The sequence below is a fragment of the Penicillium daleae genome (genome assembly GCF_028827525.1).
Source record: "Penicillium daleae strain IBT 16125 chromosome Unknown utg000002l_segment0_segment0, whole genome shotgun sequence".
Lineage (NCBI taxonomy): Eukaryota > Fungi > Ascomycota > Eurotiomycetes > Eurotiales > Aspergillaceae > Penicillium > Penicillium daleae.
Genome location: NW_026623150.1, coordinates 3,361,181 through 3,389,027, shown reverse-complemented (window position 1 = coordinate 3,389,027; position 27,847 = coordinate 3,361,181). Strand labels below are relative to the sequence as shown.

At 50.0% G+C, this 27,847-nt stretch overlaps 8 protein-coding genes across 8 annotated transcripts; 4 read left to right on the top strand and 4 right to left on the bottom strand.

The window, feature by feature from the left end:
• Nucleotides 1-798: 798 nt before the first annotated feature.
• Nucleotides 799-1,356, bottom strand: N7458_002229 (uncharacterized protein; the record flags this gene model as incomplete). The annotated part of the gene is made up of 1 exon (XM_056905612.1): nt 799-1,356. The coding sequence occupies one exon, from the start codon at nt 1,354-1,356 to the stop codon at nt 799-801; it is 558 nt and encodes a 185-aa protein (XP_056769719.1).
• A 1,846-nt stretch (nt 1,357-3,202) lies between these two features.
• On the top strand, nt 3,203-3,415 carry N7458_002228 (uncharacterized protein; the record flags this gene model as incomplete). The annotated part of the gene is made up of 1 exon (XM_056905611.1): nt 3,203-3,415. The coding sequence occupies one exon, from the start codon at nt 3,203-3,205 to the stop codon at nt 3,413-3,415; it is 213 nt and encodes a 70-aa protein (XP_056769718.1).
• Nucleotides 3,416-5,772: 2,357 nt separating this feature from the next.
• Nucleotides 5,773-7,585, top strand: N7458_002227 (DUF895 domain membrane protein; the record flags this gene model as incomplete). The annotated part of the gene is made up of 4 exons (XM_056905610.1): nt 5,773-6,027; nt 6,148-6,462; nt 6,571-7,208; nt 7,279-7,585. 4 exons carry the CDS (start codon nt 5,773-5,775, stop codon nt 7,583-7,585), a joined length of 1,515 nt encoding a protein of 504 aa, XP_056769717.1.
• Nucleotides 7,586-9,500: 1,915 nt separating this feature from the next.
• N7458_002226 (putative mitochondrial dicarboxylate carrier protein) lies at nt 9,501-10,586 on the bottom strand (the record flags this gene model as incomplete). The annotated part of the gene is made up of 2 exons (XM_056905609.1): nt 9,501-9,552; nt 9,631-10,586. 2 exons carry the CDS (start codon nt 10,584-10,586, stop codon nt 9,501-9,503), a joined length of 1,008 nt encoding a protein of 335 aa, XP_056769716.1.
• A 127-nt stretch (nt 10,587-10,713) lies between these two features.
• On the top strand, nt 10,714-11,462 carry N7458_002225 (uncharacterized protein; the record flags this gene model as incomplete). The annotated part of the gene is made up of 3 exons (XM_056905608.1): nt 10,714-10,818; nt 10,893-11,118; nt 11,245-11,462. 3 exons carry the CDS (start codon nt 10,714-10,716, stop codon nt 11,460-11,462), a joined length of 549 nt encoding a protein of 182 aa, XP_056769715.1.
• Nucleotides 11,463-12,407: 945 nt separating this feature from the next.
• Nucleotides 12,408-12,752, bottom strand: N7458_002224 (uncharacterized protein; the record flags this gene model as incomplete). The annotated part of the gene is made up of 1 exon (XM_056905607.1): nt 12,408-12,752. One exon carries the CDS (start codon nt 12,750-12,752, stop codon nt 12,408-12,410), a length of 345 nt encoding a protein of 114 aa, XP_056769714.1.
• A 4,070-nt stretch (nt 12,753-16,822) lies between these two features.
• acuF (phosphoenolpyruvate carboxykinase PCK1) lies at nt 16,823-19,069 on the bottom strand (the record flags this gene model as incomplete). The annotated part of the gene is made up of 4 exons (XM_056905606.1): nt 16,823-18,166; nt 18,545-18,745; nt 18,852-18,927; nt 19,020-19,069. The coding sequence occupies 4 exons, from the start codon at nt 19,067-19,069 to the stop codon at nt 16,823-16,825; spliced, it is 1,671 nt and encodes a 556-aa protein (XP_056769713.1).
• Nucleotides 19,070-25,279: 6,210 nt separating this feature from the next.
• N7458_002222 (Zn(II)2Cys6 transcription factor) lies at nt 25,280-27,043 on the top strand (the record flags this gene model as incomplete). The annotated part of the gene is made up of 1 exon (XM_056905605.1): nt 25,280-27,043. One exon carries the CDS (start codon nt 25,280-25,282, stop codon nt 27,041-27,043), a length of 1,764 nt encoding a protein of 587 aa, XP_056769712.1.
• Between the last annotated feature and the right edge of the window lie 804 nt (nt 27,044-27,847).

Here is a 27,847-nt window from a genome sequence, read left to right as displayed (position 1 = left end):
TTGAATATCATAAAGTCAAGGCATGGGGGTTGACAATCGATGGTAAGAATCGGCACAGCCAAGGAGGATGCCCGCCTGTTATATAACGTGCAAATACATCAACCCTATTTTAACTTCATATTGTGGACCTCCAGGACTGGAGATTTCCCCTCCAGAGATTGTTGGGGAACGAGAACCTGTCAATCCGTATAGCTGGAACTATATCGCGAGGTTTCACTGTTGAAGAACACCGTCAGGATCATTCCTGCAGATATCTGATAAGGTTTGATAATTCGGTCAATCATCTTGCCTGATGCACTTTCGGGAAACCGAGAGTAACTTGAATACACAGGGATAAGGCTTGGCTGTTCTAGGCGGTTGGACCTATATTCCTTCAAGAGTCATCATGCTCGCCCTTCATAGGCTATTGCTTAAGCATAACCCGGGTATCAAGATCTATGAGTGGTTAATGTATAGATTAACGATTGATGGTTGATGTAGAGTTATCAGCTCAGTGCTTAATTGGCTGGTTTTATCCTACTACATTGCAGCTTACGCTGATCAGATGTGCTTGATACTCGCAGCTCCGGTAAGATTGAAGCAATGACCCATTCCAAGAAGATCGATCAGGACTGGTCTGGCATTATCTGGAATGTTACAGTTGATTCCAGGATCACTTTCAGCATGCGTCTGCCCTTCGAGGTACTCAAGGCCACTAAGGCATAGAGATGAACAATAGATGACTAAGTTCGCTTTGTTCAGGTTTTGTGAAATCCGACAATGGTGAGGGTCTGCCAATAGGAAGGATACGCGATAAGGCTAGATAGGAAAGCGGCCCATAAGAAATCGCTTGCGGGCGCGGTAACGGAGGTTCGCGAGGTCTCTTGCATCGAGGCGAATTCGGGCTTTGTATGGGTCTTCTTCGTCAGGTTGATGCTCCCCATAAGCTCCTTCAGCGCGTAGGATATTCATGACCTCGAGATTCGAATGACGTAACATATATAGCTGGAGCACACGCTCTTTGAGATCAGCTAACTGGCGGCGGCGGTGGATAGGGTGTGTAGCTGGTTCTGACCCTACATGGCCAGTATGGGAGCCCTCCCTTACGGTAAAGAGCCACCCCCCTGTGACCTTCGAGAGATAGGCAGAGAATTGGCAGCCACAGCGGCGAGAGGCCCGATTGGTAGTAGTAGTAGGGTTGATAGATCTCCGCGGCTGGCCGCTACGATCGCACTTCAGGTAGGCGGAGTAAGCATTTGAATTTTTGACGGTAATAGCGTAGCCCTGCTGGGCGGCGAATTCGTTGAGGATAGCCCTGGCTTCCTGGCTAGAATCGACCTGAATTAGCCAGTTGTTCGGAGGGGGTAGAAGGGCCATCTTGAATAGAAAACGTAGGTGTTTTGAAATCTCTACAGATTTGAGCGATTCGGATAGGTGTAGGTAGTGATGAGAGAGCCATAGTGGTAGGGGTTTGGTATGCGAAGGGGGTTTGGTATGTAGTTTGTTTTGAAAACAAAGACTATGAAAATGGCATACGTAGGTCACGTGATTAAGTCGCGGCTGACACTGAGCGCAACAGCAAGAAGAGCTTATGTATAGGAATATGCATACATAAGGACTTGGCAGTGTTTATCCTGGCGTCGAATGTTACTTTTGCTGGGTGGGGCAGGATGTTCCTAATTAGGCTTAGTTTGTCGTGCAATAAATTTGAATGTCGTGCAATTAATAAAATCCTAAATAAAGAGGGACCTTGCAGGCGAGATGATCCGAATTTTTAACTGTTGCCGCTGCTATATAGCTATGTATAGGTGAATTCTTGACTCTCCCGTAGTACAGGGCTGCAATTCTAGTCATGTCTATGACTCCCGGGTATGCTCTCTTGGATCAATCTCCGTGCGAACTGCAAATGCTCACAAGCAAATTACTAAATTTTCACCCGAGGCCCCACCCCCACTAACCCCAGACAGGATTAACGTGGGAACCGATCCCTAAAAGCGAAGAAGAAACTACAGGCACCAACCCCTTTCGGCTTAGTCACGATACTCAAACCCCCATCCCCCCACAGTTGTAGTAGTGTCTGGACTCGATGCTTCCGAACTCGCTCCCTTTCCTTTGGCTTCGAAGTTCTGGCTGGTCTTCAGCGAATTCTCCTTTTCCCCTAGTAACTCCCTCCAAGAGACCCTTGTGGGGCCGAGTCATATCGTATGACATCCCGATGCTGAGTGGCTGCCTGTGTCCAGCTCGTCCCCTCCAAAGCTCGGACTATAATACCAGCACTAATCAGATCAGGGCTATATAGGACGAATTCTCAACCTTTCTCCCGGATCTAACAGTATATATGGAGAAGTACTTTCGTCGTTTCCTCGAGCCGGTCGATGCAACTGCTGTATAAGGAAGGCATGTAGACAGTAGAACCATTACTACCATCCGCAAACATGACTATAACCGATCCAAACTATCCGTGCCTTAATTATATACTAGTTATTAAAATATTAGGATTTAGATATGTTACGTAGATAAAATAGCTAAAAGAGTCAAAAGTGACGGGGATTGCTGTTAAAAACTCACGACCCTAACGTTATGTGCTATTAGGACTAGCTATGGGCAGGTCCTGAGATGCGGGATTTGAACTAGAGTGAAGGTTCCAAAGAGAGCCCTTGCAATTGAAGTACGGAGTAGACTAATCGCCAAGGTTCTCATCTCATGCGCAGTGTGTGTGAAAATCCTTGGCGCGCGCTTAGTGAGATATATCTAGACCACATGTGCCGGTTTCCCGTGGCCACTGGTAGCCAGTAGGGAGGCCGTAACATGTGCGCTACTAACAGTATATCGATCCCGGTCCTGTCAGAATATAGCGTTCTGACATGGCGTTCTGACATATTTGATCTTTTGGCGTGTTCGGTTAGTTGGCTCAGGCACAAGTCCTTCCAATTGCGGAATGACTGGGATTTAGGGCTCACCCTTGGCGTGAAGCGGTATGGGTGCGACGAAGTAGTATCATGGAGGACACGGATAGGTCGACTTCTGCGAATAATATAAGGTTTAGCCATTTATCCGAGTATATCTAAGTCTTAGAATTCTACCTATAAGTAGGCCGTGGGATCCCTCGATGAATTTAGTTTGTATATGTACTCGCCATCAACAATCAATTTTCAATTCCATCCAGACTAGTACACCCTTTGCCGCACATATGCACACACACACACAATCCACAATCCACAGGATGAAGATTCCTGCTCTCCTCAGCGTCGTCGCCCTTTTCGGTCATGCCAGTGCCTTCTCCGGCCAGTTAAACGCTAATACCCCAATCATTGACGGGCACGGCAATCTTCTCCAAACCGTCTATGTCACCGATTACAAGTCCGGTGCTTTGTACTATGCCCCCCTCACTGGTGGCTGGGATGCTTGTACGACAACCGAATGCGAGGTCGGGTAAGTTTAGCTCTTATACCTGGTGTTGTGAATTAACACTGAATCTAAGATGATCTAGTTTCTTTGAGGACCCCGACGATGGAGGCTATAACTTCCCAGCAATGTTATGGCGAACTAGCGATGGATGCCATAACATTGACTTTCTGGGCGCTTTGGATGCTCACCACGGTTACTGCTATGGCTCGTTGCCTTGCGATATCACCGCTTAGGTGGAATTTAAAAGTAAGGTTATAAACTTCTCTCGCGGTTGAGCCACACTGTACTAATTGCGGAGCGCAGCGAAGCTTATTAGTTTCTGAGTCCGGATAAAAACGGGGTGTACTCGATTGCTGAGGCAGTTCGCTAGGAGTTAATATGCGATTTAGCTTGATCGAAGGGGTCATCCAGCGGCCAGTGCTGGGATAGTAGGTAGGGGGTTCCATTAATGATGGAGATTTCTAAGGCAGCGCCTGGTGTGTGTGTTTGCCCTTTCTCGAGGCCTATTTAGGCCGGTTTCTTTCTCTTCTTCTTTGTTTTCTTAGCAGATTCTCAGATAGCTTCGAACCTGTTTAATAGTTTCCTTCAGCGGCGTAGTTTCGCCGTTAATTAAACCTGGGCGAATTCGAGGCATCGGAGAGTGGGACTACCATAGGTATGGTGTAAGGCGCTTTGCTGAGCCGGATTGAGAAATCGGTTGTTGATGCCATTTTTTTGAGGTATATAAATTGATAGTACGGAGTACAGTGGTGATGGGATCATTAAGCTCTTGAGATTCTCCTAAAGTAACGCTATTCCTCAATGGTTCAAAGAGGGAAGGTCACGTGAAAGGGACACGTGTTGTCCCAGACCCCTCACGTGGAGTTCCAAAAGTCCTCGTCCACCCTTGCCCTACCGCCTACCCTTCCGCTTTCAATGCAAACTTGACTAGTCTATAACTTATCGTAAAAGTAACTTGAGTATTTTTTATGACGAAATTCATTTAAATTTTAATATGGTCTCTATCTGTCTTCTTGAAATCATGAAATTTGCGTAAGTAAGGCAGGAAATAGTAAGATGCTCTTAGTTAATAGTTAACAGGCATAATATTATGTCATCACTAGGTGGACGGCCACTTATGGAACCCCACTACTCCGTATTCCGTAGTAGTTATCTAACCTTAACTAGTTAAGAACCTTGTTACTCGGGCTGTAATTGGGCCCTGAGTAAGCCAGCGGGTTCCAAGTTGCAGCGATACGACTATTGGTCAGTGGTCACGGGTCCCTCTACGCCTTGGACCCCCCCTGAAGGGCCTCTTGGGCTCCAAAAGTTCCCAGCCATTCAAGCCACAGAAGGGCTTCCATGCAACCGCAATACGGCAGGGTCACATAATCTCGTTTCCTCCAGCTCCAGGCTTTTTTTTTGGTATACTCCAGACTCCAGACGCCAGACTCCAGAGACCAAACTTTTGGAAGTCGCGGATGTGGAGGTGGATAAGAACAAGAATACCACGTCGTTTAGAGCCCGTCACGCGATTTGGGGGGACCCGACTGTCTCTGTGCTTATCGCTTAGTTGGACCGTGGACGTCTCGTGGGAGTCCCTGACAATCTCTCACACTCTAATCTCTAATCTCCTCCAACCTACCGAGTCCTTCTCCAAGGGTCATGTTCCATCCCAGCAGGTGTAACTCTGCTATCAAAGCGGCCCTGCCCGCTTTACCTTGACCATACTGGAGTTCACTGCTTCGACTGCCAATCCCCTACTCCCGTATACTATCATTGGTCTTTCGACAACCATGTGTATTCCTCCGACTATGGAACTAACTATAAGTGATAACTACTGTATGGTATTGCCGAGTCCACTCAAGACTCCATCTTCAATTCCTACGCTCCCCGCAAAAAGAAAAAAACTCGGCTCTTTCTGGCGAGTGTGACCTCCGCAGTGCTGGCTGGAGAGGTTCGGTTCAGGTCTGGGGAGGTGCATTCGGGCTGATGTTACCTTGCCGCGTGGTAGTATTGACCTCTCCATCGTCCCCATAGTCTCGAGTAGTCTCGTCTCTAGTCTCGTCTCCAGCATGAGGGCAATCATCGGCTCATGCTTGACAGCTCCCAATCAGTCGTAGTTTCATCCCGTCAAGCTACCCTGCCCTTTTTTTTTCCCTCCTCTGATTTGCCTTTTCGTCGCGTCTCACGATCTTTTTAATTCCCTTCCTCTCCTCTTAACCACCTCCTCCCTTCCCTTTTTTTTTCTTTCTTCCCCACACCCACCGATCCTCTTTTCTCCTTCTCCAACAACAACACCCACCTCTCCATCTCCACCCATTCTCTGCGTGCGATCGCGCTGCAACCAACACCTCCCCCAACACCCTCCCCCTTCTAGGGTTTCCTCCTGCGCATCGTTTCGCCATGGCAGAGACCGAACCCAAGGCTCCGACCACTGAGGTCGCCCCCGAATCGACCTTCACCGATGAGGTCCTCCGCCCCCGTGGCTGGATGTACAAGCGCCTCGGCTCTGACAAGTTCAACCTTGGCTGGTATGCCTCGCCCAAGTTCCAGCTGGGCATGGTCGCCTTTGTCTGCTTCCTGTGCCCTGGCATGTTCAATGCCCTGAGTGGTCTTGGTGGTGGTGGTAAGGCAGATGCCAAGTTGGCCGACAACATGGTAAGTTCCGCCGATTGTGATTGTACCGATTGCACCGATTCCCACTCGGCGCTGCCCCGAGTGGCAGTCGCGCCCAAATCTAAAGCTCGTGACTTTGATTGACCACTTTTTTTCCTACAGAACACTGCACTCTACAGTACCTTCGCGGTGGTGGGTTTCTTCGCGGGTACTATTGTCAACCGTCTGGGTGTTCGCGCTGCTCTGTCCTTTGGTGGTATTGGTTACTGCATCTACTCAATTTCCCTCCTCGTCTCAGTGCACAAGTATGTCCCCGGTTTCAACATTTTCGCTGGCGCATTCCTCGGTGTTTGCGCTGGTCTGCTGTGGACTGCCCAGGGCACTATTATGATGTCCTACCCTCTGGAGCAGTCCAAGGGTCGCTACTTTGCCTGGTTCTGGGGTATTTTCAACGTTGGCGCCTGTCTTGGTAGTTTGGTAAGTGTTGCTGTATTTTTGTTTCGTGTTACCATGCGGGTGCTGCGCAGTTCCTACATTGCATTGTTATGCACCGGAGACTAATTTCTTTGTCTCTCTTCACTATAGATCCCTCTCGGACAGAACATCAATGTCAAGACCAACGCCACCGTCAGTGATAGCACCTACATTGCCTTCATTGTGCTCATGTTCATCGGTGCCTGCCTGGCCCTGTTCATTTGCGATGCCGACAAGATCGTCCGTGAGGATGGTTCCCGCGTCATTCTGATGAAGAGCCCCAGCTGGTGGACTGAGATCTACGGTCTGTGGGAGACTATCAAGGCTGAGCCCTACATCATCCTGCTCTTCCCCATGTTCTGGTCCTCCAACTGGTTCTACACCTACCAGCAGAACGGCATCAACGGTGCCTACTTCGATACCCGCACCAAGTCCCTGAACGGTTTCCTGTACTGGTTTGCCCAGATTGTGGCTGCCGTCATCATCGGTCCTCTTCTGGATGTTGATGGTGTCCGCCGCAGTCTCCGTGCCAAGATTGCCTTTGGTGTTCTGTTCACCCTGACCATGGTTATCTGGGGTGGTGGCTATGCCTGGCAGAAGCACTACACCCGTGAGAGTGTTGGCGCGGATGCTATTGCCGCTGGCACCTTCACCCCTTGGGACTGGACCACCAAGGGTTACGTTGGCCCCATGTTCCTGTACTTCTTCTACGGCATGTACGACGCTGTCTGGCAGGGTACTGTCTACTGGTATGTTCTGATCCCGCCCTCCCAATGCAATCCCCCCTTCTAAACTCTCAATACTAACATTTCCTTCCAGGTTCATGGGTGCCCTCGGCAACTCTGGCCGTCGTCTAGCCAACTTGGCCGGTTTCTACAAGGGTCTCCAGTCCGCCGGTTCCGCTGTGATGTGGTCCCTCGACAGCAAGGAAACCCCCTTCATGAACTTACTCGCCTCCAACTGGGGTATCCTCTCTGGCTCCCTCATCGTCGCCCTCCCCGTCGTCTTCATGCGTATCCGGGATACCGTCCCCCTCGAGGACGATCTCAAGGGCACCGACGAGACCATCGAGGACGTCCTTCCCCCAGGTGCGATTGCCGAGAAGCGCGTCACTGGCGAGATCTAATCTGGTAATACCCTTTTACCAAAGAAGCTTGTGAACGCAGGGAGATACGCTCATAACAGATCTTATGTGGAAATCTCTCTGAATCAACGAGCCTCAACCTGAATCTCGACCTGGCTAGCCTCGCCTAGCCTGGCCTCGCTTCGGCTTCGACGTCTTTTTTTCTGTGTTTACGAGATCCATCAACAAACCCCCTTCCCCTCCATCAGCGCCAGCGTCGGTGTCGGTTTGGGGTGTCCTAATACGATGAAAAAAAATCTCGATACGAGCGTTTACGGATGATGGCTTTTCCTGTTCCCCTTTTCCCCGCTAGGTTTTCTTAATGTTGTGTGAAATGCATGGTTTCGCGTTTCGCTCCTCTTGTTCATGTTCTACATACCCCCGTTTTCGCTTGAATGGAAAAGAAGCACTCATGAATATGTGCCGTATCGTATCTCGGTGTTTCTACGTAGTAAGGTTGGTGATGGTAATGTAGTTGTAGATGCTAGGAATTTGCTAGTGCTAGCCGCTCTCTGATAGTACCCGTCGAGGACGGCATGGTAAGGAGGGTTGGTATGGTATGGTATGGTATACATTGTGCCTTTAGCTCTGATCGAGGTATTATTTCTGGCTAGGTAGCTCAGCTAGATATGGCATGTGGATGTGCATGTGGATATGTGTAAACACAACGTGGTTCATTTTTACTTCTTTCCTCCTCCCCCTCCTCCCTCCTCCATCCATCTACCGTGCCCATGCCCATACCCGTGCCCGTGCTCGTGCAAGTGGAACTCTGCAGCGCAACGGTACCACAGATTAGATCAGAGAATAAGCAGGCTTCAACCCCGAAGTATACGCGGCCGTAAGTAAACCCAAGGGATATAAAGTGTGCAGTAAGTGGAACAGAACAGGACATACCTGGTCCTCGTGCTTGTGTAACAGAAGGAGTACAAAAGTGTCGAGTAGGTATCATGAATGGGAAAAAAGGAAGAGAAGAGGAAGACGGAGAGATTAGGCTAAGCTAGTAAAGGTAACAGACAGGAAAAGAAAGTCATGATTTAATTCATTGGATTGGATATTGTATGAATAATGTCCCCATTACGAACGTGAAATCCATAACAGTAAAACTGATACAGCCTTTTGTCTGGTAACACAGCATTGCAAAGGGAAGACAAGTCAAGACGAGACGAGACGACATGATGATAGGGCAGGGCAGGACAAGTGTAGCGGGGTATTCGCTTGTCGAGAAAAGAAAAACGAAAAGAAGAACGAACATCAAGAAAAAAAGAAAAGAAAAACCAAAAGCAATAAACACGACTGTATCGCAGGATCTTCCCAGACCAGAACAGAATCTCGTCTCAATCGCCGTCCTCCATCTTCCCTATCCTTCCCGCGGAGACGGAGATCGCCGGAAGACCAGGCCAGAGCCTAGCTGCACCGCGCCGTCCGACGCAAACCGCAGCATCATCTCCCCAACAAAAACCACCGGGGAAAAGGTGTACTCTCCGAAGGAAATATGAATGAGGAAAAAGAAAACCTGAAAGTTGCCGAAATGGAATTCACGACCGGGAAAAAAAGAATTCAGAAAAAGATGTCAGGGATCGTGCGTTAGTGCGGGTCTGGCACATCGAATCCTTAGGAATGCAGAATCAGGTCATTTCTGTTTGTCGAGAGCGTAGATACCGCAAGTTCTTCACTCCGAAAATGATAGTCCCGTAAGGTATTGAGTTTGATCTGAAGGATGGGAAGGACGTTGGCAATAGAAGTAAACAGTTCATGGGGATCCATGGTTTTCCCTTTTTGCGAGTAGCGCGAAATCGAAAGACGAGTCACCGACATGCAAGAGAGTCCATTCAAACAAAGATCGAGAACAGAAGGTCGAAAAATTGGGTGATAGCGCAATCTTCGCTCGCCATCTCCATTTTTCTCTCTCGTGCAGCGTCTATTTAAGAGTGATGAGGTTGAGATAATCGGCCACGATGAGCGTCACCATCCTATCGATCAGATCAGTCAGTTATCCAAAGTGGGTCCAGTGCGCATCAAAAAAGCAACAAAAGTGGGGGCAAACTAACGCATGAGGAGCGATCCGCACATAGTACGTTCCAAAGCCCCGATAGAATCGCAACCACCCTTCCTCCTGCACAACCTTACGCGCGCAATCCAAAACCCCCTTGTACGGAAGCTTCCCCGTAGCGGGATCCTTCTGCTGCTTCTGCAACCGAGTCTTGACAAAGTCAAACGGCAACGAGAGGAAACTAGCAAAGAAACCCGCAATCGCCGACGCCGCGAACGTCGTGTTCTGCGGCGACAAGCTCGTGTGCTGCTTCAGCTGGGCCTTGCTCTCCGCAAAGAATGTCAATTGACCCATATTCAGCGCCATCGCCCGGATAACAGTCGGCAAGGCACCGGCCCACAGCGCCGCCAGACCTTCTTGCTTGGGGATGCGGACCAGCGCGTCGAAGACGGAGCGGTAGTTGGCGCGCGCCTCGGGTGGTTTCAGACCATCGGATTGCATGCGCACGAGGGCGAGGTCGGCCGGGTTACCGATCATCGCAGCGACACCGCCGGCGGAGAGGCCGGCGGCGGCGCGCTCGGCAAAGGTGACTTTGCGCTTCTGCTCGTCGGCGCGCGCGTTCAGCGTCTTGATGAAGGTGTCGAAGAAGCCGAGACGGGCGGTGGTGTAGACTGCTTGGCGGAGGAGGCCTGCTGAGAGACCGGTGTAGAGGTCGAGGACTTTGCCGGAGGCGATGATTTCCTTGGTGATGCCCAGGGCGGAGGGTCTGGGACCCGTGCGGGCTCCTTCGCCGGCGAGTTGCAGGCGCACTTTGACCATGTCGACGGGTTGGATTACGATGGTGGCGGACATGCCAGCGAGGCCGCCGTTGATGAAGGGCAGGGCAGCGCGCATGTAGGGGTGGTGCAGGATGGTGGAGGTGGTTTGCGCCGGATTCTCGATGGCGGCTTTGGTGGATTTTTGGGCGGAGACGGCCGCATTATGGGCGGACTCCTTGATTGAATTGGATGCCATGGTCGTGAGGGCAGTTTAGGATTGTGATCTGAAGGGGGGATTAGTTAACTTGTCGGTGGTGTAGTGGTGGTGGCAGTTATTAAGTAGAAGGAGTAGATGTCGACGTTGAAAGAACGAACGATTCAAAATGGCACAGAGATCGGATGAATCATCTACTGACCGGAGAAAAGAGTTCACGGCACCGTCAGGCACTGAACCGCAGAATGCCAAGTTTCAAAGTTTCCTGGTGATTGTGAGTTGGGGGGGGATTTCGGAAGTCGCAGCGGGCAGCTCGTTGGGACCGTGGAATACTTACTGATGACGTAGAGCGAAGCGTCTGAGGATGTTTCTCGAGGCACCACGAGAGGGGAGAAAGATGAAATAGTCGGAGAGGAGAAGGAGAAGGAGACCGGGAAGATGAGGGGAGGCGACGAAAATGGAGGATGCGGGGGAAGTCACCAGTTCCAGCTGCTCTCGACAGGGAAGTATGGAACGGGAAGTATCAGTACACGGGATGGAGGAGAAGCAGGCGCCCAAGGAGAAGTCGCTCGTGGTACCAGGCCTGCCAACGCGGGGGCCTGAGCTTGTTCTATATAACTCGGGCCATCCCAGTCGTAGTCGTAGTTACGAGTCGTACCGAGTCTTCTTATGAAGTACCGGTACTACTACTCCGTCCTAGCTCGGTCCTTGATCTCCTACAGCTTGGACCCTTTGGACCAAGTACCTGGTCAGCTACCGACCCAACAGCCCTCTGGTGCCCGAGGGCATGAGAGAAGACCGCGAACAACCGAAGGCGACTTCCGAATTGTAGCCGGATCTGGGCCCTTTGGACCGACTGTTAGCCGCGGGATCCTGGATGAGACTGTCCAGGTCCCGGTTCAACGCAGTGGGGAATAATATTCATGACGATAGCTGGGACTGCGAGAATCGCAGCACATCCCCACTCCTCCATGTCTGGCGAGTGGGCCAATGGCGGCCGATCATAAAGGTCTTTGCATGGACCATCTACCTAGTGGGAACCTAACTGGCCATACAGTCACTACGCTGGACTGACTGGACGCGAACGTCTGCAAAATGCGGGGGAAGCTTGATGTCACGAGTTCGCTCCTCAAGTGACGCTCCCCTCGAGGGGGAACAAGAAAAACCCCTCACTCGCGAGGAACACTCTCAGTATCTTCTCCTCTTTTTTTTCTCTTCTTGTCATCTCTTTTCATCCCTTACTTCCCCCGATATCAACCCATCCAAAGACCAATTTCCCACATCCTCCACGTCATGGAGCCCGCCGCCCCTAACGCTCGATTAGTGCCACGAGCTAAACTCGGAACCCCACTGCCCCCGCTAATCCCCTTTCGGCCGCCCCACGAGAACTGCTCGGGAACCCGCTTCTCACGGCATTCGATGCCTGTCCGAGGAAAACACCAGTCAACCTGGAAGACGCCTGAAGAGCTGAAAGTCATGAACTAATGAACGAGCAGGGTTTCCGACCATCTCAACAACCCCCAATTGCGACCATACAATCATCCAAGACATGAATCACACCATCACGATACTGTACTTCCATTCTCGCCTATAAGGGGGATCTCGGTTTGGCGGCATCGAGAAACCGGATAAGCTACATCGGCTATTCCACCTCTCCCCTCCATAATATTCTGCCGCTCCTGCTCGCCGGACCCAGATCCGAGAACCTCGACAATCCCAGATTGCCCACTAAGCCCACTAAGCCCAGGCACTGCGCAGTGGGCACGGGTGGACGGCCCCCCAAGTCCCATCCCAACCCCACTAGCCAATCGTGCCCCCGGGAATGCCAACTACACAACCGCGTTGGGGACGGCCGATTCCCTATTACGGCCTAATCGGGCCCCAGCGCTTGGTTCCCGACCCAGTTGCTTTCCCCGGGAGTCCCGCTGGAATCCTCCGATCGCCCTCTTCACTCACATCGCCGTCTTTTCGCCGATGACCGGCACTTGCGCTGGTGGATGTCATCGGAGAGGGACGTCGTGTGTAGATTTCATGAGCGCGGATTGGTCGAGAGGACTCGACGCTGGTCCGGAAGGTCCGGGCTGAGGATGCTTGTTCCCCTCCCCCGTGGAGCATGTCTTCTTGTTCGTAAATTTCGTGATGTTGCTGTTTGCCGGTGCCAGCGGAGGAGAGCAGTCCGGGGACATGGGCTTTGAAGCGTGTAATCATTGCTCAGAACTGGGTGTTTCCGGTTGATCAGTCCAGCAGCACGGAATATGTCCTGGGATGGATCATAGCTGTCCTATTGTGTCCAAGCCACACGCGGGATGCCTTTCAACGGTGATCGCAATGTCCGGAGCAAAGGAGTTGATTTCTCCGTGTATGCGAGATGATCCACTGTGTCTGGCGAGGACGTGAGAGATGCATCTCCATTATTATTCATGGGCTTATTTTGCACCAGCTGAGAATTTTCCGGTGACCGCTTACTTGGACTCTCTGCGGTCGACCAGGGTATACATCAGCCTGGACCCTGATGTGCAGAGTAGATCAGATACTCTGGCCGACGATATCCGTTGGTGACAAACTTCAACTACTGTTAGGTCTTTGTGGACGGTCATCGCCGATGTCCATACACTGACCACCAACCTGTTGATCAGATCCCAACGGGCAATGCATTCTCGACGGAGTAGCAAAGTCCGGAAAGCTATTGAGGCATACAGGATTCAACTATAATCCCTGCCACCCACTCACGACCAAGCCCAACACAACTGACAGAATCCGCCCAAGCAAAACCCGCAGTTCCGCACTTCCTTCAACCAAAATTTCAACATACAGACCTGTCAACAATAACATCCATCCAAAACAACCCTATCTCAAACAGAATCCACTCCCCCCAACAATCCCCATTTAAAACCCCCACTTCCTCTATATCCCTCTATATCCCCTCCCCTTACGTACTTAATTACAATCTGACTGTACTATTGACCTCCAGTCTCAGCCTCACCCCATCCACGGAAAGACCCCTCGGCACTTTCGGAGCCTGCCTGGTAAACCCGAGTTCAACGCCCCGGCATGCAGACTCGGGAGCGGAAGGGATTCCGGCGGGCAAAGTGGGCCCGAGATGAGTCGGCGGGCGGGGAGCGGGTGTCGTTGGCGGGAGGGTGGGGGATGGTTCGGCAATGGGTGTGGTAAGTGTACTGTAGATATTTACTATGTAGAGGACATTGTTTGGAAGTTTTGATTTTGTGATGGGGGCGTGGGGAGGATCTTGGGGTTGTAGGATAGGCTATGCAGATGGACCTTAGGTTCAGGTAAGGTTGTTTCTGGAAGGACTGGGCATGGGCACAGCATAGAAAAGTGTTTCTTTCTAGATACATGACCTTGATTAGCAGGACCACTGCATCAGCTGAAGAAACTAAGAATGCGATTATCGCCATCAAGAGATTCAAATAGTATTTCTCCAACTCGAATCTAGAGACGTCTGAGGCCTGCTTTAGTCGACTACAGTATGGTCAATTTTGTCAATTTGAACTTCTAAATGATAAACTATGAGACGCCGCAAGAAGAACAAACTACTACTAACAACAACCTCAAGGCCCTCTCCTCAACTACACAATTCCCTTCAACCTCTCACTTCACGACTCCTCCACCACCTCCCTTTTCAACTTCCTATCAAACAACCACCCATCATTCCAAATAGTATCAACCTACGACTTCATCAGCAAGCCCCAACCCAGGCCAAACATTAAAACACCCACACATTATGCCCGAATAACCATCCAATCGCCCCTCAGCCCCCCAATTCCTCAACATCTTCCATAAAGAATCCCACCACCCTCAGCATATCCATCCCCACAGACCTAGACATACGTCCCCAGTGAACCCATAAACAACACTCTCAAAATAATAGGCGAGCAATCCAGCGAGTAAACATCAATCCCATATCCCCCCTCGGTAAGATACAAAAGCTTAGAATCTAAAATCAGTGCCTCGGAATTCTGTTCCCGCGAAAGCTAGAGATCCTGTACTTCCCCGGCACAGTCTCCCCATTCACATAACCAGGTATATCAGCCAAAACACCCGTCACCGACGACGCAAGTAGTTCTCTTAATGCGCGATGCGCAGTGACAATACCAAGATTGCCCACGCCGAACCACCCCCAATCACAAACCCACTCGTTAAATCCGCGTCCAGCGAGGACGCATTACCAGCCAACCAGGCTAGCGTATCCCAGATATCGTTCCGCGCGATAGGAATTCGATCTTGTAATCTTTTTGATGCGCTTGCGAATATTTCTATTGTCAAGCTAGACATTCGAGTCGAAGTGATAACCTGCGGATCATGACGATTCATTGGCGCTTTGGAGCAGTTGACAAGTTGATTGGCGTATGGGATGTATAGAAAAGAGTCGCGCTACCACATTTGGTGACAGGCGAGACTTGATAAAAAGCTTCAGACAAGAATGGGTTTCAGTATTGCTTATACATTTGAGATGCTGAATTTAACTGAGAACTGATCATGCACTAGCTTATGTGTCTGACATTTATGTGTCCTAAGCGATGGGGTTAAGCTCGATTTATACAACCCGTCGCTTATCTATAGACTTTCATACTAGAGGGTATGCTGAATTCGGGTACTGCTCATGTTGCCAATAACCCGGGAGAATAGAAATGTAACCGTCGAAGAATAGGTCTTTCACAGGGGACCAAGACTTCGCAGTGGGAAAACTACATGTCCCATCCGCATCGCCGAACGTAAAGGGTTGAGATGGCTGCTACGGGAATACTAGTAGTCTAGATTCTTTCTGTATCCTTGTCATAGTGATGACTGTCATACATGAAGGAACTTGAGATAGGAGCTCTGGGGATAATATCCTCGGCACGTGAATCGAAGAATTCTGGAAACACGTTCATATCCTGTCCGATGTCAGACTCTAAGATACAACCCGCTAAGAACAATGGTTTTCGATGAGAAAGGAACGATAGAAGCATCATAAGTATTATCGCATAGTTAAATCCACAGTTTCAACTCATTTTCTAGGGACATTGAAACAAGGCCAAAAATCTAAACCAAGTCAAGCAGAAAACTTACATGGTTAAAGTATCAGGACAATCATGTCTCAAATTTCATTTTCTCATCTCCTCAACCAAATATTGATTCCAGCCGTTTAGGCAATCTTTCCCGAAACCATCGAAATAGCTCAAATTCACAGTATGGACTTGGAAGAAAAATAAATTGACGGAACAAACAGTGACATTTGCCAATACCATCAAGTTCCCAAAGATGCGATTCGATGACGGAGGAGCAGTGTAGGTTAGAGTAAACGAATTGTTCGGCTTTCGTACTGAACGCTTCGAGACTGGGTAATCTATTACGTCCTCCATGTGTGGATAACCCCTACATATCTTGACATGGAGGGGGGATCATCTTTGAAGCCAGTCCTGGACCGCGAATGCACAGGAACCCTGTTACCCTGTTACATCCACTCAATCGCTCATTTTGGATGCACACTTGGCCGAGACTAGATTATCATGAATTTTCATGTAGGGGAGATGCGAATGAGAACCAGTGAATGAGTGAAATCGGAAAATTGTTTGGTTCAGTGTTTCATCTGATGCTCTCGGTCTGCAGTTGTAGAATAGGAATCATTGACAGGGGCTACTACATGTGTGGTTATTTATTGGACCTTTGACCGCATTAGCAGTAAAGAATATTACTGAAACTAAGGCGAGAGGGAGAGGGTGAATGTGTTGACAGAAATATTGGAGAAAGTTGTCCAGAGTGAGAGTCATATAAATAGACAGATTGGGGATGAGCATGAGATCAACGTTGGACCAATTATGAGGCAGGTCCCAATCAGTCAAGGCACAGTGTAAATAGTAGGTATGGACAGTGATGGAGCAAATCAAGGTGTAGAAAAGACAATCTGCATCTACAAAGCACAATCACAATATTATATGAGATATCTGATTTCATTGACAATTCTTAGGATACTCCATCGAACAACTCCAGTGGAGCCAGTCATCAAAAACACTTTCATCAAAATACATAAGGAAAAGAGATAAGAAAAAGGAAATCATAACAGCGAAAAACAATATCGGGAGAAACAAGTGGGGGAATAAATCCTCACGCTCGTCCCGACCCAAGCGCGAGGGCGGAGATCCATGATGGAAACCACATCATCACGACCAAAGCAAACGCAGCACGCCATGCAAATGACTTGAAAAGTCTGAAACAAAAGAAAATATGCCCATCAATTTTGTGTAAACAACCCGAACGCAAACCCGGAACTCGAACATTTACTGAGTCTGAGGAGCAGCAGCCAGGACCTCGGAGGTAGCCTCGTCGGAGTACTTCTTGAAGTTCTCGTTGAAGAGCTTGCCGAGCTTGTTGACCTCTTCGGAGAAGGAGGTGGTGGCAGTCCAGCTGTTCTTGGGGTTGAGGAGCTCGTCGGGGACGCCGGGGCAGGACTTGGGGACGGGCAGGTTGAAGACATCGTAGGTCTCGTACTCGGCCTTGGCGAGCTCGCCGGAGTGGATGGCGTCCAGGATGGCACGGGTGTACTTGAGAGGGCAACGCTTGCCGCCAGTGGTGGCACCGGCACCGACCCAACCGGTGTTGAGCAGCCAGGCGTTGGCCTTGTGCTCCTTGATCTTCTCGGCGAGCATGGAGGCATAGCGCATGGGGTGTAGGGCAAGGAAGGGCTGGGCGAAGCAAGAGGAGAAAGTGGCCTGGGGCTCGGTGACACCATCCTCGGTACCGGCCATCTTGGAGGTGTAACCGGAGATGAAGTGGAACATGGTCTGCTCGGGGGTGAGCTTGGAGATGGGGGGCAGGACACCGCGGGCGTCGCAAGTGAGCAGGATGATGTTGGTGGGGTGGTTGTCGCTCTTGCAGGGGATCTTGGCGTTCTCGATGTACTCAATGGGGTAGGCGCAGCGGGTGTTCTCGGTGAGGGAGGAGTCATCGTAGTCGACAACACGGGTGATGGGGTCGAAGACGACGTTCTCGAGGACAGAGCCGAAGCGGATGGCGTTGAAAATATCGGGCTCCTTCTCGGCGGAGAGACCAATGCACTTGGCGTAGCAGCCACCCTCAATGTTGAAGACACCGCGGTCGGTCCAGCAGTGCTCGTCGTCACCAATCAGCTTACGCTTGGGGTCGGCAGACAGGGTGGTCTTGCCGGTACCGGACAGACCGAAGAAGACAGTGACATCGCCGTTCTCACCCTCGTTGGCAGAGGAGTGCAGGGTCAGGACGTTGTGCTTGACGGGCATCTCGTAGAAGAGGACAGTGAAGACACCCTTCTTCATCTCACCGGCGTACTCGGTACCCAGGATGATCATCTCCTTCTCGGCAAAGTTGATAGCCACGGAGGTGGCAGAGGTCATACCCTCAGTGAAGCGGTTGGCGGGGAAAGAACCGGCATTGTAGATGACATAGTCGGGGTGGAAGTGCTCAAGCTCCTCACGAGTAGGGCGGATCAGCATGTTGCGCATGAACAGGGCGTGGTAGGCGCGAGCGCAGACAACGCGGACGCTAATACGGTAGCGCTCATCCCAGCCAGCATAGCCGTCAATGACATAGATGCGGTTACGGGTGTTGAGGTAGTCGACAGCACGCTCACGGTTGATGCGCCAGACCTGCAGCGGGTACCTCGTTAGTAAATGACGTCATTCACGTGAAGAGCCTCGGTCCCGCGGGGAAGTGGCGATCTTCAGCCGAGCATCGCGGAAAAGAAGAGGGGTAGCAGGAAAACTGAAAAGGTGTGAAAGGGAAAGGAGAAGATTTGGAATGTGGAATTCGAGGCAATGAGGTCATCCACATCGAATACAGGTTGCACCAAAGCAGAGTGCCAGAAAAGCTTGACTCTTTCCAGATGCATATGCAAGGGATCCTTGGTGGAGCCCAGGGCTGGCGTCTGCAAGGACAACCCTCGGTGTAGACCAGGCAGATATGCAACGAAGGAACAACCAGAAAAATCACGCATAGTGAATGTATCAATAGGGAAAGCAACTTACATCAGGAGTCATGGGCTTGTTGACGGGTCCCCACCAGACCTGATCTTGAGAGGACTCCTCCTTGACAATACGCTTGTCAGAGGGGGAACGACCAGTCTTGGCGCCAGAGTAAGCACTCAGAGCACCGCTGGAGGTGATGGCAGTGCCGGTCTCGTAGACAAGAGCATCCTCATAGAGGGCAGGAACAGAAGGGTTGGCAATCTATAGTTTGGAGTAGACGATCAGGTTAGCAACTTGTGTCTTGAGAGTCAAACGCCAACGACCATGTCGAGTCTCAAGCGCAAGGGCAGGATAGGATCTTCCTTACAATTGCGACTCGGTCATAGTCAATGTGCGCAGTCTCGTGCAGCTCCTCCTCCAACTCAGTGTGGCTCTTGCCAGGCCTGTTACAGAAAGACAAAAGATGGTTAGCGACGACGAGGTCTCAAGAAGATATATGATAATGAGTTAAGAGGACGAGGGGAGGTCGACATACTGAACACCGCCAGGGTGCAGCGCTGTGCGATTCACAGATGTGGCAACCATGGTTCTTAGTGAAGTAGAATGATAATTATTGTTGCGTTGTTTCGCGACTTGCTGTTGAAAGAAATCTGCAGCCAAAGGACCTGGGGATGCCGGGCGACCGGGGGGTATATAATTCTTTCCAGCAGGGGCCATGGTCTCTCGTCGTCAAATGGTATGAAGGAGGTTCTCGTCCACTGTTCGGTGGTTTCTCCACAGTTCCACGGGTGATGTCGGGGGCAGCAGGCCGAGCTGAAGCGAAGCGGGTACCGATGGTGATGGGAGATGAAGGGAGGCGTTGCCGTGGATTGCCAGTTGCCTGTCCTGTGCCTAGTGTCTGTAGGGTCACTAGTGTCCCTAGTCAGCCTGGGGGTCAGCCTGGGTCAGTGCTGGTCCGACTTGTCCCGAAACGGACACGAATTGGACTCGGAACGGCCAGTATGTTCGGGTAAGGCAAGGAGGGAGGAATGGAGATTAGGTACCGAAGCAGGAATCGAATAATATTTTTCTTTTTTCCTTTTTTAATTTGAGGTTCAGAAAAAAGCCGCAAAAATAGGTGCTGGAAGTGGTGGTTTCTGCGGGTTGTAGATGGTGGCGGTAGGAAAAAAGAAATCGAAAAGGATCATGCTTTTTATCATGAACTATAGACCTTTCTTCCTCGTGAACAGCCTAGGTTCGATGAATCTTCGACTTGGTCAATCATCCGACCAAGAGGACTAAAGTGCTTCCTTCGAGGAGTCTGTATGGCTGTACAAAATGTTCATCCAAGCCACGGACGACTGGAATGACGCGCAATGACTTCACCAGTTGGAACAAAGGAAGCTATTTTATTCGGGCAACAGGATTAACCTTACAACCTTACCAATCAGGCTAACGCGAGCCATGAAATTCGCGGGGAACGATTACGTCAGCGTCGATCCCGTGGCCCTGTCCTTTCCTTTGGCCTGGACCGTTTCGGCTTCGCCAATGAAATCCTTCACCTTTAGACCTCTCTCTCTCTTCTTAACTCGGCTTCCCTCGCCCCGAATGAATATCGGGAAGTGATCTTGAAAGAAAAAAAAAAGAGAAACATCTCTTTCCGACATGACGAACGAAGGACCCGGCTCTACGCAGGTTCGGAACGCATACTGGGAACAGCAGGATACCTCCGCCTCCGTACTCCAATAACGGCGTTTAACCCAGCCGAGGATGATGCATCTGCGACATCGATCGCGGCGGGCTCGGCCAATCACAAGCCACACATTTCCAGGTTGTCCACTCTCGCACGCATGGTCGGGTGGGCAGAAGATATTGCCGCTGGGTCCTTGCCAGTATCGACTCGTCCCTGGTTTTCGCTGGCCGACACGATAATCCTTCCAGCCTGGCCCGGTGCCCTAGTGCAATGAGATCGAGGTATTCGAGGCCCTCATCCCGACCGGTGGTACCTGGTCTCCACCGCCAGCTCGGAGCATACTAACCACACAGATTCATTACAGGCCATGCATCTTACGTGCTCTATCGGTCTCGGCCCCGATGGTTTTTTTTTCTGGTCTATCCAAAGCGACGCAAAAGATAACAATAATCCCTCACAAAGAATGCGTCCATATTACAAATTCCATTCGGGAGAATGGAGACAAGCGGTCTACCGAAGTACATCGGGTCTTGAACAAGCTGAACCCCAGCTGGAATTTCCGGCTTGCAATAATTTTGCATGTTTCCAGAATTGGACCGGGTCGCTTTGCCACGGGGACCACTTTTCGGTCCCCCGTGCAGAGAACCCAAGTGTGGCTTTGCTCGCAGCGAGAATAAAAACCCCAGATCCTCTTTCCCGATGGTTAGCGGCGGATCCCGACCCGGTTACGGTTGCGGTTGCGGTTGCGGCCTCGGGAAGACGAGCAGTCTCTACACTGTACTCCGTACTTTTCTTGCTTTTTGACGCCTAATAATCAGGTTGCTTGCTGTACGTACTCCGTGCAGAGAGTACATTCTATTATTCTTTCTACTGTACACTCGGATGCCAATGAAACAGATCGCCACTGCCCTTGTTACTTTGCGCGATTTGTTTCATTTTGCTTACGTAGGAGGTTCTATTCCCGGCAGCTGATCGAAGCATGACTCTTGGTGAACATTTTTTTTCTGCACTTGCGCGTGACTCGGTTGCTGGATAGCTTGTCCTTAGTGTTTAGAGTCGAGGGGGGCTGAGTCTGGACCAGACTTTTTTCTTTTAAAAGATTTGAAGGTCACGATGTACTTGCAGGCGTGGTTTCCTCACGCCCGATGGAGCAAGGGGGGTGGAGAAGGGGTTCGCCCCCTGTTTCTCTCCGCAAAATCGAAGCAAGTCTCTCCGGATGAAGTAAATACAGTAGATACTAACTACTTTCAATCCTACAAATGACTCAACTACATTGCTTATTTCCCCTTTTTCCACCCGAACTAGGACACTGTCCATGCTCCCGTTATCTTCAGTTCCGGATCAACATTCACCAATATGGAATAATCTCCCCGTAAACCCGTTCTCCAAAATTTCCTCCCTTGGCCGTCGGCCCCCCGTCGCATTAGTGACGATGAGCTCCTTTATCACTTGCCAATCACGTCAGCGTCCCATCTTCCTAATTCACCCGTGATATGATCCTTGGTTTTTATTCGAGCTTTGACCGATCACAACCCCCAGCCTAACCCAACCAGCACGCACAAATTTTGAAACGGCCTGGGCCGAAGCGCGGAAACACTTAACACACTAACAACGAACAGAGGGGATCGACTCGTCTCCTAATTTCCCCGAACCGACGGGCCCTCACCAAGCACGACTCACGTCATGGGACTAAGTACTTCCCGCACAATGCACATGAGACATTATTTCGCGATTGACTCGGCAATGTGTGTCGGCCCAAGTCTCCCGATAGAACCCACGTCTGGACTCCGTGGGAGAGAGTGTAACTGTGTACATATGTGTGCCCTGCCGGGCAGATACTCGACTCGCTCCCAATTACCCCGAGAGGGCTCTTTGGCCGCTCAGGCCGACTCCTGATTCCCCTTGGCGGCTTGGCTGTCTGGGGAAGCTGTCGCGTGGCTCGCGGATGCGGGGTATAGCGTGGACGGTGAGTTTTTTGGGGGGGGATTTCCTCCACTGAGCTACCTGCAGCTTGGGACCAGCGGCATTCGTGGGATATACCCGGCTGTTTGTGTCTAAAGAAGTTATATGACTGGTTACCTCGTTACTTGCTTCAGTGATAACCCACGTCTTGCGTTGTTTTAGGGTTTACTGTGTCTTAAGATATCCTCGAATTGTTATGGATGTTGACCTGTGAAAGCGTAGATTTGACGAGTGCACATTCTGAACTTTGGATCCTCTAAAACTAGTAAGTTCAGGCTTTGTTTGTTCTTCCACTTTTCCGACACAATCTTTTCCTGATAGGTGTTTGACCATACATCAGGTATGCCCGAATGCGCGACCCGGGGCTCGAAAGAGCGCGCTAGGACTGAATCGATGTTTACCATCTTGGAACGTGGCCACCCAAACAGCTTCGTAGACCGGCACCACTTGCACCCAGTGATGAACTGCCTCACTTTGATAGACCTCCTGTTCAGAAGAGGACCCAACTACTAACTTAGGCCCACATTTTCCCCAAAGATTCACCTCGCAGTATCGAAGTCGCGCGCTCGTCCGGGTCGTCGGTGCGCTGGAGTTGGTCGAAGAGGCCCTTGTGACAGCTATGAAGTTGAAATCGGACGTGGAGCGCTCCACGTAGAAGATTCTCACTCTCGCGTATTAGCACATTGTGGATGGGTGTCTGTCTAGATCACAACAACCAAGTATACATCAGGAAAGCGGTTGGATAGAGGAGAATAGTGAGGACACGGAAGAGCCGTGATAGACTCATGTTTTGGCAGGGTATTTCTCCCTTGGGCTAGAATGTATCAGCTAACAGTACCGAAAATGAAAGTCAAGTATAACTAACGAGACGATATTTGCCGCAACAATAAGACATATCAGGGCTAGATATATGGAACAACTTGCCCTCTGGAAGTAGTACTAATCTTTCCAGTCATATCATAGGAAATCTCGTTCTCCGCTGTGACTTGGGTTCCGGTTGGTGGATTTCGGTTGGGACGTACCACTTTATATAGCTTCCCAGTATATATCGACCGGACCCGATGAATTTGTTCCGGTCATACAAAATAACAAGACAACCGGCTGTCTTCTTCATTGCTGCTACTCTCAAGGTGTCGCATAGCGGGCGAGGTATAGATTTTGAACCGGGGACATTGGCTAGACAGTCTATCGGAGGGCGCGAAAATATGCTTGCGTAAGGTGTGTTCTCATAAATTGCCCTGGTTCCTCTCGTAGACTGCCCACACAATTGCCGGGGGATCCTGTTTGGAACCATATTTGCCAGAAGGCAGCGGGTCCAGTATCCGCGTCGAGATATCATCCTCCCTCCCATTCGTGCTCATGCGGCAGTACCAGGCAAAGTGTTGTCATCTGTGAGCACCCCTTGAAGGAGATTCTCCATTATTTGCAAGGCAAGATGGTGGTGGCGTGTAGTGGGGAACGGTCCAGTTGCCATTCTCAACTAATCCCAGGATATGCTCCAATCCGCGTGAATTAAATACTAGAAACTCGTTACCAGGATTGTCTCAGCATGCACGGCAGGCTCATTAATTTGTTGTTTGGTGCAACTGATAATGACCACGTTTCGCTTTCGCTTTCCATAACGTCCAAGCTAGGAAAAAGTCGCGCTGGTACCAAGATTGTGTCCTCGGATTCGAATTCTGCAGCATCTGCTCTCTGCGGAAGACGACGGCAGGGCTCTCGATATTCTTGAACATATCAGCATCTGCTTTTCGCAGCCGAAATTTTCATTGCTGGGAGGGCGTTCATGATGAGTAATAGCTTGCTGAAGTGGCACACTGATAAATGATTGCAGGTGCTCTGTCAGTTATACGTTGATTCCGGGATTTATTGGTGCAGAGAGGGGGGAAGTTCGAATGATGGATACCGATTGAGAGAGTTGCCAAGCCTTCATCTCGTCCTGGCTTCTCAGATTCCAATGGGCACAAATTGTATAGAAAGAGATCAGTGGTTTTGAGCTTGATGTGGGCTGATTTTCCCTTCTGGATATTGTACCCTGATGTGTGGGCACAGGGTAAAAACCTTGAAAGTATGGCAGAGCATGGCAGGAGGGGCCGGTCATCAATGATATATAACAACAGGCGCCACACCCAAGGTACGGGTAACACGAAGTATTAATATACTTGAGGCTGTCAAGTACACCGGCACACAGGGAGCATGGAAGAAGACAGCGAAAAAAAGTCCGAGTTCGATCTGCCGAGCAAGGACGAAGGATGAAGAAAGGAAGGAACAAAATAAGAAAGAGAGAAGGGAGAAGTATTAGCTGAGGTTTAAATAGCCCGACGAGAAAAGCAGCAACGCTGGTCCTGGAAATCTCCACGCAAAGTCTGCACAACAGGAAGGAAATTCCCATCATGTTTTCCCCAACAGATTCCATCCAAGTATCATGCTGCAGAGTTTATAATTGAACCATAACATTCGTTGATGATGATTGCTGGATATTTCAACGGCGTCCTCTGACGTCTATCATAGAGTATCTCCTGAGCCTTCCGTTCAGGCCTGACATATCAGCCAAGCTTGCCCTGCATTCGACTTGCTGTAGATATCTCAAAGAGCAACACGTGATTTAGACAATATGGTTGGCCTAAAGTGCCCCACTTGAAAGTTTATTTTCGCTTCGACCTGCCTTTCCGTCAAAGCCTGACATAACCAACGAATGCTGGACATCATCGAGTCAACGTCGAAAAATTAACATTGCTTTAATGACTGCTATTCGAATTATCAATATCTGTCTTGCTGGTATTTATACTGAGATTTGAAGGCGTTGCAAGGTCAACAGCTTTGGCTTTGGTCCATCTCCTTTGTCCTCCTGGCCGAAGAATGGCCTGTCCGATTACAAATCGCCAGATGAGACGGGAGGCAATTTGATGACGAAATTCGTCAACCAGGAGACTCGGCCTCTTTCCTGATAACTCGCAACTTCAAACCATCCACTGATCAAGAATGCGAAACTGATTTACCACCACTTGTCACGGTCATCGCCGAAATCTTGGAAGCAGCTGGCGGTTCCGACTGTGACCTCACCAGTTGGCCCTGTTCTTTCAGGGCAACATATGTACCAAGACTCAATCGTCTATTGTCTGTACTCTTGAGACAGTGTCAATGAAGAATCCATCTTTGTCATGGATTCAAAGACGAAAAGAAATGGCCGAGAGACCAGAACACGATCTCGACAAGGCTGCGCAAACTGTCGGCGAAGCAAGGTGAAATGCGACGAGAAAAAGCCCATTTGCACCAGATGCTGGGAAAAGGATCTGCAGTGCCTCAAAGACGAGGTCCGACTCAAGTGGGAGGCTGATTTTTATGACCGTGGAATCGCGTTTGGCAGATCTGGTGTCTGGAGCAAAAGTTCAGCCCATCAATCAGATCTGGCCCGATTGGGGCTCAATAGTGTGCCTAGATCCCCACCAGCTGGTACTACCTGGCTTGAGACACCTGAAATCCAGCCCTGGAACTTTATCAGCAGCGAATATTCATTGGTACAGCGCCTGTACAACGAAGAGCAAAATGATATCGAGCCCCATCTCTTACCAGCCCGGGAGAGAGAGATTCATGCTTACTTGCAGGGCCCGGATGCTCTAAACTCGCCAGTGTCATTTATCCTGCCTTTCTCGGATCGATTCATCGATGGAGCAGGGTTTGAAAATCAGGACATCCATCCATCTCTTCCATTGTTTCCATCTTTGAATGAATTGGGCAATCCAATATTGTTCGACTACTACATCAACCAGATTTGTCCACGCACGGCGCCCAGCCCTATCTCCAAGTCCCCGTTTGCGTCTGTGATTCTCCCATACTGCCTTTCGGCAACGCCTACTGTCCTAAGAGCAATCCAGGCAGTCGCAGCCTGTCATTGGTCTCAATATGACTCAAAATACAGCAGACTGGGCTTACAGCTCAAATCCAAAGTCTTAACCGAGCTGAGGCGACAGATTAACACAGACCCACAAGCTCTAGTTGCAAAAGATCCTGAAATTCTAGTGATTGTGATGCTGTTGTGTCTTTTTGAAATTGTGGATCATTGCGATTCGCAGTGGATTCTGCATCTCCAGGGAGCCAAAGATATCATTCGACTGCGAAGGAAACAACAACAAATATCACCAAGTTCTTCCGCCGGTCGTGAAGATACGGTATCCGAATTTGTGGAACTGTTCTTTGCTTTCCAAGATGTAATGGGGCGTACGGCCTGCGCAAAGGCTGATTTATTCGGAGCCAGCTACTGGGATGAGAATGACCCAATCATTGACGGGTGGATGGGCTGTAGTCCGGCTCTTGTCTCGATCTTGTTTGCAATCATGGACCTTAGTCGATCACGACGTCTCATGGTGTCAGATTCGGCCAAGACGGATTTCAACGTCAAGGCTTCTTCGTTGAACAGAAAGCTGCAGTGTTTAGTTCAACAGCCCAACGTCAATGTTGAAGACCGAACCCTTCAGAATATTGCAGAGCTTAAGAAGCTTACTTGCTACGTCTATCTTCATTGTGCTCTATATGATGGTAAACCGACTGACTGGATGATCAAGAGCCATGTGCGAGAAATTCTCAAAGGGATCGTCGATCTTATAGATCGAGACTCAGTTTCGCATGTTATTTGGCCGCTTTTCGTGGCAGCCGTGGAGTTGGATCCCCTTGATCTTGAGCTCTGGTCAGACCCAGACACCGGGGTTACCACAGACGGGAGAGTACTTGTGTTGAGTTTGCTTGCCAGGATTGCCAAAGTCAGCGTCTCTAGCGTTTCTCGGACACGTTCTGTCATCGAGCAGGTCTGGCAAACTCGGGACTTTAATATTTCCAAGGCTTCTGGGTCTGGTCGTGCACCTTCCTCTGACTTGAATGACTGGGAACAGTACGTTGTACCAGTAAGCGACGCACTAAGCCTAGTCTGACTTGATTCTTCTTGATACGATCTTTTCATCTAGAGAGGTGGTATATTGCCTTGATAGGACAACCACTCCAACATGGCAAAATAATGAATATATCCCATGTTACCGTCAATGTGCTGTACAATTAAAAATAGAAGTTCGTGACAGAGAAATTCTTTGGACTGTCTGGGTCGAATGGATGCCTGGCCGTGGCAAAATTAAACGGAGAAATTACAGGCCCCCAATTTTCAGGTGTCATGGAGTGCCTGATGGTGCCGCAGTAGAAACGCTTCTACGGCATGAGAAACTTCAAGGGCATCATCAAAAGAGCCTCCTGTACTATTATGGGCTGAATCCTTTTCTTGATAGACAGCCAAGCTAGAGTGGCTTTACAATTCAGGCGAACCTCCCGCACGTACATTGAGGAGCCTCGTATTAATTACTGCAGCCTTCGCCTACCACGGAACCTCCAACCCCCGCAATGGATTTGGGAATACCTATGCCTCGTGACCATTGGTTCGGGGCATTCGTTTGTCCCCAGTAGATGGGTTGATAGAACCCGGGCCCAGATTGCTGGGTGCTGAACGTAAACTTTACTATGCTTCACGGTTTACATTCTCGGGTTGACCGAAGAAAACATTAGACGGACCAGTCAATGAGAAAATGAGTCCAATGGCATTAATGTTCAAATTTTGTGGAAATTGACGCGCCAAATATCAGAGCAATATCCAATTACCACATTCGATGAAGTTGGGTGTTTACCCGTTTTGCCCTGCGCGCCTGACTCAAGATGAGCATGTGAGACTCGGCTTTTACGTCTTCGAGGCG